Source organism: Dasypus novemcinctus, chromosome 6 (genome assembly GCF_030445035.2).
Source record: "Dasypus novemcinctus isolate mDasNov1 chromosome 6, mDasNov1.1.hap2, whole genome shotgun sequence".
NCBI classification, from domain to species: domain Eukaryota; kingdom Metazoa; phylum Chordata; class Mammalia; order Cingulata; family Dasypodidae; genus Dasypus; species Dasypus novemcinctus.
Window position 1 is genome coordinate 83328236 of NC_080678.1, and position 13534 is coordinate 83341769.

Below are 13534 nucleotides of genomic sequence, written 5' to 3' on the forward strand. Positions count from 1 at the left end.
AGCAACTTAGCTGGATTTTAAAAATTGCTATGAGGAACTATATTTCTAAAGGGCCATCTACAAAGAAATTAAGTTTCAGCAAATAACTTTTACATAGTATTAAAACATAGAAAATATGAAGTAGTAACATATAAAAGATGTGCAGGATTTATGCCTGAAATTATTAAATTTTATTGAGAATATTAAAGAACAAACTAAATAAATATACTTTATATTTTTTTATGGATTGAATGATTTAATTTTCCTTTTTCCTGTATATATAGAGAGAACCAGTGTATTCCCGTGTTTATACATGAACCTCTATAAACAATATGTGTGTAGTATAAGTTGTGAACTTACAAAGCAAATGTGCATATCATCATACAGGGCTCTGGTATATTGCCCCACCATCAACACCTTGCATTGTTAAGAAACATTTGTTACAAACTCTGAAAGAGAATCCTTCAAAAGAGCAGGGGAAGAGGTCTGGTCCCCTGGGGAGATGTCCTGCTCCGGTTAGAGATGGTAGATGGTGGCTCCTGATGCCACTCTTCACCTGAGTGGTAGATTTTTATATATCCCAGGGTGAGGGGGCCCTCCACTGCTCAAAAAAGCATATATCAAGCAACTGTTGTGCAGAGTTCCAGCCCTGGCAATCAGCTGAGGCTGCTTATTTCCAGTTTCAGTTTCTTGTTAAAGGTATGGTCAGGCTGTTCTGTTTCTGGGTAGTTTGTTTTTGACAGTTGAGACCTAATGTCTTCCCCAGGTTTTGAAAGGAAATATATGAAAACATCTGCATGCAAACAAGAGAGAGGGGAAAAGAAAGCAGGTAGGGGAAGGCTGGGAAATGGCCTCTGAGCCATGTTAGTGCACTTGCGCTATTATACCTCTTCTTCCTTTCTCATGTTTTTATACATGTTATTTTATTCTTTTTCATTTTTCTACTGAATGGCTTTATGGCTTTAAACTATATATATCGAACATTTTCTTTTAAATTTATTATTTATAATTGAGATGTTTATGGACTCTTTTCCATGAAGGTGAGGAAATTGGCACCTTTTTCCTTCCATGAAGCTAGTAGCTACCTTATTGTACCATTATGGTTCTACATCAGTATGGTTTAAAAAGAACATTAATTTTGCTAGATGCTCTAGAGAAAAAGGATTACATGACCAAATAAGCTCAGGAAATGTTTATATATTTTTTTTCCATCTTGAATTTTCACAGTGCCTGTGAGCACATTAAAAGCTTTGAGATGTTCTGAAACAAAGAAACCCATTTAACTCTTACGTAGTTTTTCTAAAATTTACAAGGTCTCAGAACCCTCTATGGTCTATGGTTTTAATTTCCATACCTAACATTATTGAGTATTTCTTACATGCCAGTTGCTGTTTTAAGCATTTTATCTAAGTCATTTTATTTAATTCTCACTACAATTTTATTGAGGATGGGTGCTATGAGCCCTGATTTACCAGTGGGAAACTGCAACATAGGCTTAAGTGACATGGCCAATGCTACAGTAAATGGGACAGCAAGAATTCCAGTCTGTAGCCAGTTTCCAGCCTTTCTCCCCCAGGGTGTGGTGTTCTGGGCCAGTTGACCCTTGGTCCTTTACTTTTCTGTTACATAGCAGTGTACACGGTGATGTCTTCTTTCTCCTTAGAAGTCTGTTGACTTCCGACTTCTCCCTGTGGCTCTCTCCCTCCTTGTCTGAATTACATTCTGTTTATAAAGGACTCTAGTAATCTGGATTAAAACCCATGATTTAGTCAGGCTACTCCTTAACTGAAGTAACATCATAAAGAGATCCTTTTTACAATGGGTTCTTATCAGGGATTGGGATCTGAACATGCCTTTTATGGCTGACATGGTTCAATCCCCAACAATCAGTATGCTATATGCCTTCCAAAGTAGAAAGTGAGATATTTCATTAAACATTTTTCATTATACTTTTCCAAGTTCTTAGAAATTAGAGTTAAGTTGGTTTACTGTGGTTTTAGTTCTTCCCAAAATATTATAGCTATTTGGTTCTTAGTTGTTTGAAAGGAGAAATTGGTGATAGATGAAAGAAAGGATGGCATATTGGTTCCCTAAGGGCTGCTGTGACAAATTACCACAAACTGGGTGGGCTACAACTACAGAAATTAATTTTTCAAAGATTTGGAAGGCCGCAAGTCCAAAATCAAGTCAGCAGGGTCCCTCTGCCTCTGAAGAGTCTAGGGGAGAATTCTTCCTTGCTTCTTCCAGCCTTTGATGGCTATCAGCGTACTTCGGCTTCCTTGGCTTGTGGCTGCATAACACCAGTCTCTGCCTTTGTCTTTTCATGGCCTCCTCCTCTGTGTGTTCTCTTCTTCTGTCTATTATAAGGATACTTGTCATTGGATTTAGGGCCTCCCGGGATAATCCAGGATTATTTCAAGAACTTTAACTCAATTAGATTTATAAAGACCCCTTGTCCAAAAAAGGTCCCGTTCACAGATTCTGGTGGACATATCTTTTTGGGGACCATCAATCAACCCACTATGCATGGGATCTAAAACCTTTGGAGCAATTGGTTTTTGAAATGTAAGGAACTTTAAATGAACCCAGTAATCTATCACTCTGTATTTACTTTGATCATTTACTCTCTTTCTTCCCCAATCTCTATAATTGATCTTTGGTGAAAAATGCAATTAAGAGAAGTAATTAAAAGAGAACTACCCCTACCCTCACACTGCCACGACTACTCACCTGTCTGCATTGTGCCCATGACTTTGCCTTCTCTCCTGTTATTACTGTATTGGTATTATTAGCGATACATGAATACTGCTGTCAAAATTTTGGACTGCTTTGCTAAATGTGTTATTGAAATCCTGGGATTCCATGGAAGGGTTCCCAAGTCAATTGGAATTTTGAGGGTAGGCAGAATTCCATTTTCCCTACTCCTGATCAAACTATCTCTGCGGTTATTTATTTATTCATTCATTCATTTAAGTTTCTGTGAAATGTTTAGTTTGAAAAAAGGACTCTATTACTTTACTTAAAAAGTTTTAAAATATACTTTCCAATACTGAAACGTTTGCGTACTCTACTTATACATCCCCATCTTTCCCTTCTTTGACCTTCTGTAGCACTTGCTGTCTATGTTGTATAATTTTATTGGATAACTTGCTATTTTAGAATTTTCTCAATTTTTTCACATGTATTCATCCATTTGTCCACTCAAAAATTTGTGAATTCTTTAAAATTAACATCCATACTTATGCTACTTGCTTATTGTCTGACATATAAGAAATATGTGGTAGGGGATATTGAATTGAAAAACATTAATAAATGTCATTTGATTGGAGAATCATTCAAATCAGTGTCCTTAGTCCCCTGGCTAGGTGTATATGTTTGTACATGTGTGGGTGAACGTGTTTTATTTTTTATGTAAAATTTCATAAGTAGTGACTATGTATCTGTTTCTCTGATACCAAAATAATGATATATCAGTATTTAGGTTATTTTTTTGCCTTTATTTGGTAGATACAGAAATTGTGTTACCAAGAGCATAAGCAACTTGCCTTGAACCATGCAACCCAATGTAATTTACCAATTCTATAAATTATAAAATAATCATTATGATATCTAAAATTATTTTAACCATATTAGAATATACATTTGTAGGGATTTAGAAATCATTTAATTTAGGAAAATGTGCATTGCTTGTAAATAATAATTTATTAATTTTAATTTTTCTCCTGTTTTGTTTAATGGTTAATTATGGATAGCCTATACATTTTATTTATTTTTTTGTTTAAAAAAATTTTTTTAATTCTATTTTTTCCTATACATTTTAAATTCTTATGGGTGTATGTTTATGGAAAAAAACCTTCAGTATGGACATTTAGAGCAGTTATTTGTCACACAGTATTTTAATTCATTTATTAAATAGTTATGTAATTCCCAAATTTGCACTAAGGTTGTGATTCAGTACAGTTCTTATCTAGATTTGCATTGCAGCAAATGAAAGATGCTAACTTACTTTTTTCTACTGTGATTTCCTCTTAGGTTTGATGAACTTGTAAAAAAATTCAAAGTTGAATATCATGCTGGTGGCTCTACCCAGAATTCAATGAAAGTGGCCCAGGTTGGTTAATTAATTTTATAGTTATAAGAAATGGATTTCAAAATGATGTTAGAATTTTTACTATTGTGCATGGTTCCAATCTATATTTTGTTGCTGTATAATAGATTTGTAGATTAAGAATTGGGCTTTTCAAATTTTAGTTCAGAGTTTCAATATTTACTTCTTAATAAAAATAAGATATATAAATACTAGTTATATTTGTGGCATCCCTACATTGTTTCCAAGACTAGCTAGTATCTGTTTTTTTTTAAAGTCATTGCCTATCTAATAAATAAAATTATTTTATTTTAATTGGTATTTTTTATAATTGATAAGCTTGAGCATCTTTTCATATGTTTATTGTGTTTGCATTTCTTCTTGATTTCTGGCCAAATCCTTTGACCGTTTTATATTTTAAAATGTTTGTGTATGCATGTGTATATATATATGTTTGTATGTATAAGTCTATATATCTATATCTTTCAATATATCTTTCAATGATTAAATTAATAAACTCATTTTGGCATATACTTCTGTCACCAGCCTAACATAATCTTGAGTGAGAGTTTTATTGATCTGGTTAAATTTTGAACTTTGAGGGCCATGGTAAAAAGCTTTATATACCTCTGTCTTACCTCTGCAGTTTAAAATTAGTTCAAAATCCCACTCATTGCAGTCATAGGTCAACTCTAATGGGCTAGGGTCATTTTGTATTTTTATTAGTTAATGCTTTCGCTTACAATTCTAATTAACTCCAAGGACTAGAGAAGTGAAAAATTGACAACTGAGATAGAGAACAATTTCTTTTCATTTGAAATAACTCTAGTTGATTTGCACTTATAGTGTAATTACCCCACATACTTCTCAAGCTTAGATTTGATCACAATATTAAAGTATTTTAGGTTATAAAAATTCATCTTTATGAGGTCATCTTTGTGCAGAGCCCTGAGGAGAATGTCTTTGTACTTTTCATTTGATTTGTATTGTTTTGGTAAATTATCTTGCTGGTCACTTTGTGAACTCAGGTAATAGTAAAAGGCCAATTTACTTTTTGACCTTAGATATCAATCCTAAGATCTTAGTCTATCAAAGCACATTCTACTATGTCTTTAGCCTTTTCTCTTCCTAGGTCTTGAGGGCCATTAGCATCCCACTAATGAGGTCTCTCCTTTCATGGATATCTTTATTGCTTTCTCCCTTCTCTGTTACCCTCAAATTTATTAGTATAATAACTTTTATCCTCTCAAATCTTAGCTCAGATTTCTACCTAAATCACATTCATAAAAGTAATAACTGTTTTTATTTTGTATTTTTCAGCATATTACATATTTATTGTGACAATGAATTTTTATCCAGTGTTCTTATTTTTTTTATGGTATATTTGGAGTTGAAATTCTTTCTGATTCCCAGATTAGCAGTCTTTATTTTATACCATATGCAGAGCAATTCGCTTCTGTTCACCAACATTTATTTGTATATGTAAAGCACCATGTCATATGATAGATACAAAGATGAACAGGAAATTTTCCTTGTTTAAACAATTGTTGCTTATGAGGTGAAGAGAGAATCAGTATGTATGAATATTCTGGTAGTGTGGCCCTTCTACTCACTAGGGCAGGTGTTCTTAACCTTTTTAGTTCCACAGACCCCTCTGCCAGTCAGGTGAAAACCAAGGACCCCTTACTAAGTCCACAGTATATTGTGTATCATTTAATAGATATATCATACCTGCACCAACATGTTCCCACAAGAATAAAGTGTTTTTAGATTTCAATTCATGCTCACGGACCCCTTGTTAAGAACCCCTACTCTAGGGTTTCTTGTACCCTAAGTTGTGTCCCAATTTTCTCCCTTGATTCTTGCGGTGGGTTTTAAATTGTGATTTTATTATCTTAATTTGGTCTTTGCTGCCCTCTGCGATACCTTGTATTGTTCTATACTTTGAGGCTACCATTGCTTAAAGGTAATTTCTCCACATTACAGCAAGTTTAGATGTATTTTTCCTGGTTTTGAAAGTTGGAAATAACTTAATGCTCAATGATAGAGGAATAGATAATTCATGGCAAAGCCAAATGTTGGAACCTTATTCAGCCATTAATGAAAGTAATTTTTAAAATAAAATTGAAAAGTGCTCATAGTATGAGTAAATAAGATGCAGAATTATGTGGTCCTAATTTTGTTGTTAAGCATATTATTTAGGTGTTTGTGTATGTTAAAAAAACTATAACAAAAGACAACTTAAAAAAAGACAACTAAGTATTTTCTGAATGGTAGAATTATGGTTGATTTTTCTTTTCTTCTATACTTCTCCTGTACTAAAATTTTTCCCTACATTACTTTGGTATTATTTTTTAAATATTTAAAAATAGGATATTGTTGAATTATAAACATATGAAATTTAAATGGATTAGATATGCTAAACATTATTTTTTTGTCAGAATTTTAGGGAGAGTGTATCTGTTCTTGATATATTTTGTAGCTCTTTTTCTGTCAATTTTATAATCTTTGAGTACCTTGAGGGTCGAAACCATATCATATTAGCCTTTGTATCCCAGAGTTTTCAACAAGACCTGGAACAAAGTATTCAAGTAAATGTTTGAAGGAAAGTGAATGTGAGTCTATAGAAACATAACTTTATTTTAATAACATTAGATATTAAAAAATATACTATAGGACCTTTAAAAATTACTGCAGAGCAAGACTAAGACTCTTGTAAGCTTATTGTAGGAGACTTATTGGACAGCTCAGCTACATGAATTTCTTTCTAGAATAGTTCTAATTCTGTCCTACTAACATTACATGATAGTAGTTTTGACATTAACATGTTTACCGTACTGTGGATTTTGATTTTATCAATGATTTGTATTGTATTTATGACAGTTTTATAAATTCTATAACATAATCCAAATCTTCTTTTATTATAAATTCAGGTGAAAATTCTTCCTACTCATTTTTCCTTTTTCTATAACTACTATCCCTATTAATAAAGGTTCTATTCAGAATTCATAGTGTGATTAATTGCACTTTTTCCAATGAAAATCATTATGAACCTTTTTAAGATTTTTGGGTAATCCTTATATATCTTCAACAGTTTTCTAATAAAAATTATTATTTTCTTATCTATTCAAAATATAATTTAATTGATTTTTTAAAAAGAATGCTTTTTTTTCATTTTTAAATTTATTTCTCTCCCCTTCCCCTCCCCCCCAGTTGTCTGCTCTCTGTGTCCATTCGCTGTGTGTTCTTCTGTGTCCGCTTCTATTCTTGTCAGCGGCCCCAGAATCTGTGTCTCTTTTTGCTGCGTCATCTTGCTGCATCAACTCTCCATGTATGTGACTCCATTCCTGGGCAGGCTGGACTTTTTTTCGTCCTGGGTGGCTCTCCTTACGGGGCGTACTCCTTACGCGTGGGGCTTCCCTACACGGGGGACACCCCTGTGTGGCACGGCACTCCTTGCGCACATCAGCACTGCGTGTGGGCCAGCTCCACATGGGTCAAGGAGATCCTGGGTTTGAACCATGGACCTCCTATGTGGTAGGTGGATGCTCTATCCATTGAGCCAAGTCTGCTTCCCAGTTTAATTGATTTTTTAAATATCTGTTTTCCTCTGCTAGTCAACTACACATTTCAAACTGATTTTCAACCCTAGTTTGATTATCAGGGTCTCTTGGAGAAGTTTTTAAAATACAGATTTCTGAGCTTTTCTTTGGTTAGAGTGCTTTGTTTATTAAGTAATTATATGTATACAAATGCAAACATGTACATATTGTTCTTTCATTGAGATAATTGTAATTAAGGCCATAATTCCAAAGTGTCTTTTATTATGGCAATAATTTTAATGGTAGTCAGCATGTTTTATCCCACCTCCACAGAAATTCAAAGTGTATGGTAAAGCCTTCTAGGTGATTACAACCTCAAAAGAAAATACTAAATAATTGTTGCTCTAAAGAGAAAACCCTAATTTGAGGGCAATTTCAGGTACAATTGGTTGGTTTCTTGGAATCATTTGCTTCTTAGCTTTATTTATATATTTTTAGATCATTTTTACCTATAGTTTGTTTTAATCTGGGTAGAGACTAATTTAAAAAAAGTCCAAAATGAGTGAGTTGGGGGGGAAATACACCAAATGTAAGGTATTGGATAGTTAGTACTAATATTTTTTAATTAATTAATTAATTTTTTATAGCCCCCCCCTTCCCCTCCTACCCCCACCCCGTTGTCTGTTCTCTGTGTCTATTTGCTGGGTCTTCTTTGTCTACTTCTGTTGTTGTCAGTGGCACAGGAATCTGTGTTTCTTTTTGTTGTGTCATCTTGTTGTGTCAGCTCTCCGTGTGTGTGGCGCAATTCTTAGGTAGGTTGCACTTTCTTTCACGCTGGGTGGCTCTCCTTACGGGGTGCACTCCTTGTGCGTGGGGCTCCCCTATGTGGGGGACACCCCTGCGTGGCATGGCACTCCTTATGCTCATCAGCACTGCTCATGGGCCAGCTCCACACGGGTGAAGGAGGCCCAGGGTTTGACAGACGCCCTAACCACTGGGCTAAGTCCGCTTCCAGTAGTAATATTTTGACAATGCTCTTTCATATTTTGTAACAAATGTTTTACAACAATGCAAGATGTTGGTATGGAGTAATATATGGGAACCTTGTATGATAATATGTATGTTTATTTTGTAAGTTCATACTTATTATTTATGGATATACATGTATGAATGATAAACTTTAATATTTAAAAAGTTAAAAAAATCTGAAATAGAATAATAAGGCAAAAAGGTGGGCAGCATTCTTTTTAAGGTCATAGAATGACAGGCTTACCCAAATACTATATGAAAGAATGTACTGTTTTGGACACACAGCCTACTATTGATTAATAGTCGCTGACTTAATTTTTGCTGGAACATTTATGTTAGAAGAGATGCAAAAATTTCTGTCCTGTAGAAAAGATAGCCTCAATGGTTGATTTTTTACCCTGAAGGGCATTAACCAGTTTTATATCTAACCTCGTACTGGTAATATAATTCTAACATTTGTTTATTAGCTGTTCTATAAATAGGTCTTCAGTGCTATTAGAATTAATCTCAATATCTTATTGGTTTTCTCATGAATTAATATGTTAAATAATATCTTTGAGACATGCTTATTTTATGTTTGCATAAGAATTTTGTGTTTAACTTTCTGGAAGTTATATTTTAACTGGAATTTTCAGTATGAGTCTTGATTTTAAGTTGGTTTTTGCCAATGTTTTATATATATATGGTACTTTTTTTTCAGTACTCATTTGAGTATGTAGGTATGTTTGTGAAATTTAATGCATGATTTAGCAGTATAAAAAAGATTTTATGATTCTGTACATGAAGGATAGAGCATCTAATTTCTTTTCTGTTTTTTAAATTTATTTGATTTTAATGACTCTGTCAGCATTATCAATACCAGTCATTGGACTATAATGTATTCATGTCCTCTGTAGCCTTTACTATATTTAATGCTGTTTTCCACTACACTATGAAAATAGTGATAATTCCTTACCATTATATAGTTGTTGTTTTTTTAAATGGTTTTTATGGTCTGTAATCTCACAAAAATATGGTTAACATTTGTTGAGCACTTTCCATGCCAGCTATGGTGTTAAAAGATTTATATATATATTATCTCGCTTAACTCTCAAACTCCATATTGGGGATTTGGGAAAGATGACATTGTCAGCCTACTTTTTAAAAGAAGATTTATTTATTTATTTACTCCCCACCCCCACCCCCATCCCCTATTGCCTGCTCTCTCTGTCCATTTGCTGTACATTCTCCTGTGTCTGCTTGTCTTCTTTTAGGTGGCACCAGGAACTGATCCTGGACCTTCTGGAGTGGAAGAGAGGTGCTCAATCTCTTGTGCCACCTCAGCTTCCTGGTCTGCTGTATCTCTTATTGTCTCTTCTTTGTGTTTCTTTGTTGTGTCATCTTGGTGCACCAGGTCTCTGCTCGGGCCAGCACTCTCTGTGGGCCAGCTCGCCACACAGGCCAGCTCACTTTCACCAGGAAGCCCTGGGAATCAAACCCTGGACCTCCCATATGGTAGATGGAAGCCCAATTGCTTGAGCCACATCTGCTTCCCAGCCTACTTTTTTAGTCTCTCCCAATTCCCTTCTAAGGATAGATAGGACAACTAGGTAGCAAAATAAAAAAGTCTTAGCATTCAGAACAAAACTTAGTGCATGGTATCCATATGAATTCCTAAACATTGTTATACTGTGATTAACCACCAGCATCAACAAACGCTGCATGGTTGTGGCATACGTGTGAGAAACTAGACAATGGGAGGGGATTTGGCATATGACAAGGTCAAAGAAGCAGAACCTCAAAATAGCCAACAAGTATAACTGGAAAATTTGGCAGGCCGATTTAAGAACAGCAGCTAAAACTGAGAGGTTTTGCCCTGTCCATTTCAGGGTTGCACAAGGGGTCCATAGTAAAAATGTCCTAAGAGACTGAAATGGTCTAGGCCTGTGAGCTGTAAAATCTGATTGGCCAGGTCTCCTCTCTAGGACAGGTCCCCCATGCTGAGGAGAAATTGATAGAAATGGAATAAAATTTGAGCATGAAGGGAAAAGAGAGAGGAAGGAAAGAGAATGTCCAAACCAAAATGGGGAAGGAGATGAAAACAAGGAAATCTCAGAAGCAAGCCAAAAAGTGATTTTGAATACCACACCAAACAGGGCTCTCTGAGGTTAGAAAAGATTTCTTAAACTCTGCTTCATTTTAAAAGTTCAGGAAAACTAATTTAACATAAAAATTAGCTGCAAAATAGTAGTGAGTCAAATGCCACAGAATGATTAGGAAAAAGAGAGTAAGAATCAGAATAACTATCCTCCAGAAAATGAAAACGTACCAGAAAGATCTCAAAGAACAGATCAAAACTGAAACCTCCTATTTCATCATGAGCTAAAAGGTATTAAGGAAGTGATAGAAGAAATGAAATAAATTGAATCAGAATTACAAAATCTCATAAATGATGTGACAGAATCAGGAAAGAATTTAATAGAGGAAAAATTATTTCATATATTAAGACTGAACTAGAAGGAACAGAAGATTAATGCACTAAGATATAGAAACAGGAAAAAATTGCTTGAAATGAAGAAAGATTAAAAATTTGAATGTGATAGATGCTGAAGATAGGCATATCTGTACATACAGATGCTAGGAGTTTTTGAAGAATAAAACCAAAGCAGGGAAACAATGTGTACTAAAACATGTAATTCAAGAAAACTTAATCTACATAAAAAGATTTGAATCTACATGTTGAAACCACACACTCTATTCCCAAGAATCTTGACCCAGAATGATTGTCACCGAGACATAGTCTAGTAAAATTACTGGACTAGGGGAAACGGACTTTGGCCCAGTGGTTAGGGCGTCCGTCTACCACATGGGAGGTCCGCGGTTCAAACCCTGGGCCTCCTTGACCCGTGTGGAGCTGGCCATGCGCAGTGCTGATGCGCGCAAGGAGTGCCGTGCCACGCAAGGGTGTCCCCTGCGTGGGGGAGCCCCACGCGCAAGGAGTGCGCCCGTGAGGAAAGCCGCCCAGCGTGAAAAGAAAGAGCAGCCTGCCCAGGAATGGCGCCACCCACACTTCCCGTGCCGCTGACGACAACAGAAGCGGACAAAGAAACAAGACGCAGCAAATAGACACCGAGAACAGACAACCAGGGGAGGGGGGGAAATTAAAATAAATAAATAAATCTTTAAAAAAAAAAAAAAAAAAAAAAAAAATTACTGGACTAGGAAAATAAAAGTATGAACTTAAAAGGGCACAAGATTATTATGAGATATTTTAATGCAATGCTGTATGCCAAAAGAAAGTGACATATTTAAGATAAGAAAAGAAAGTGTGAGCCAAAGGATTTCATATCTGTTTAAGACTGACAGTATTTAAACAAATGGGCATTACTGTTTTCCAATGGAACTTTTATTTATAAAAACAGATAGACACTATTTTGACTTGTGCACCAGTGTGCCCTCTTTTGTATCTGAGAACAAACTTTAGTCAAGAGACAGATTTAAGAACCAGCATTAATTCCTGCCATTTAAAAAGCCAGTGAAAAATACCATTTTGTAAAAAATTCCATTTTGCGGATGAGGAAACCGAGGCTGACAAAATTTTAGTAACTAACATCAAATAACACAGTTAATGATGGAGTCATTTATTTATACCACATCTGATTTGAATTCAGAGTCTGTGCTCTTAAACAGGGTTGTAAACTGGTTGCTTATAGCTAAATATGACCCATTCATGGCCTCATCTCTTTTTTTTTAAAGTTTGAATAAATTGCCAACAATTGGGAACTTGTCATGTGTTATGTAAAGATCTGAATTCTTAATTTCTCTTTATAAACTGGAATATCTGGACTTAAATTTCTGAGCAGCAATTTTCTGCTGGGCTAAGGAGGTATTTACTCTTTGAGTAGTTTTTCTTTTCTAATTTACCATGAATTACATTCCTCATTATTACTTTCTGACATTAAGATAAAGTTACCAACTCACCAGTTTTAGCATGGGATGTCCTATCTCTCAAGAAGCCCTTTCCTGGGATACGAAAAGCTCCCCCCCCTTTTTTTTTTGGGTGATGGGCTGACTACAACACTGATTTTAATGTCCAATTTATGTGACATAAATTATCCATCTTCTGTATTTTCTCCTCACCACCGATGTTGGCAACTATGATTTGTGGTTCACAATAACAGATCATGCATTGTTGTATATGACTTAAGTGCATGTCGTAGATGGAGTACCAGAATAATGGTCCCTCAAGGGTATCCATGGCCAGCGCTTAAGAACATACCTTACATGGCAAAAGGGATTTTGCAGATGTGATTAAGATTATTGGACCTTGGGATGGGAAATTACTGTGGATTATCTGAGGGCCCAATCTAATCACATGAGCTCTTAAAAGTAAAAGGAAGAATGAATGGTTCAGAGATTTGAAGCATGTGAGAGACTTGACCACCTGCATTTGAAGATGAAATAAAGGAGCCCTTATTTGACATCCAGTCAGGAAATTAGGTCCTCAGTGCTACAGCTGTTTTTTTCTGAATTCTACCAACATCTGAATGAACAAGGAAACAGATTCTCCCTCTAGACCCTCCAGAAAGGAACACAGTTCTGCCAGTGCCCTGATTTTAGCCTGGTGAGACCCATGCCAGTCATTTGTCCCTTGTCAAAGTAAGATAATACATTTATGTTGTTTATACTGATAAGGTTATGGTAATTTATTTTGGCAGCAGTAGAAAACTAATACTTTGTGTAACAAGTGCAAATAGTAATTGTGAATGTTAACAGTCTGTCTTTGACTTCATGGATTAACTGATGTACTGTATATTGAGATAGTGCTAAGTTAATTTTTAACATTGTAAATATTGTGGCCATGTTTTCTAAGAGTTTGGATAAAGAAACTGACAATAATTTCAATACTACTATCATC

At 35.1% G+C, this 13534-nt stretch overlaps 1 protein-coding gene across 8 annotated transcripts in view; it reads left to right on the forward strand.

Annotated features, from left to right (window-relative positions):
- The window catches only part of ADK (adenosine kinase), a 573433-nt gene that overhangs the window by 160973 nt on the left and 398926 nt on the right, over nucleotides 1-13534 (forward strand). For all 8 annotated transcript variants that reach the window (XM_004455088.4, XM_012523930.3, XM_004455089.4 and 5 more), the window contains one exon: nucleotides 4012-4090. In XM_004455088.4, coding sequence (XP_004455145.2) covers nucleotides 4012-4090 — 79 coding nt within the window. The remainder of the gene's footprint in view (nucleotides 1-4011; nucleotides 4091-13534) is intronic.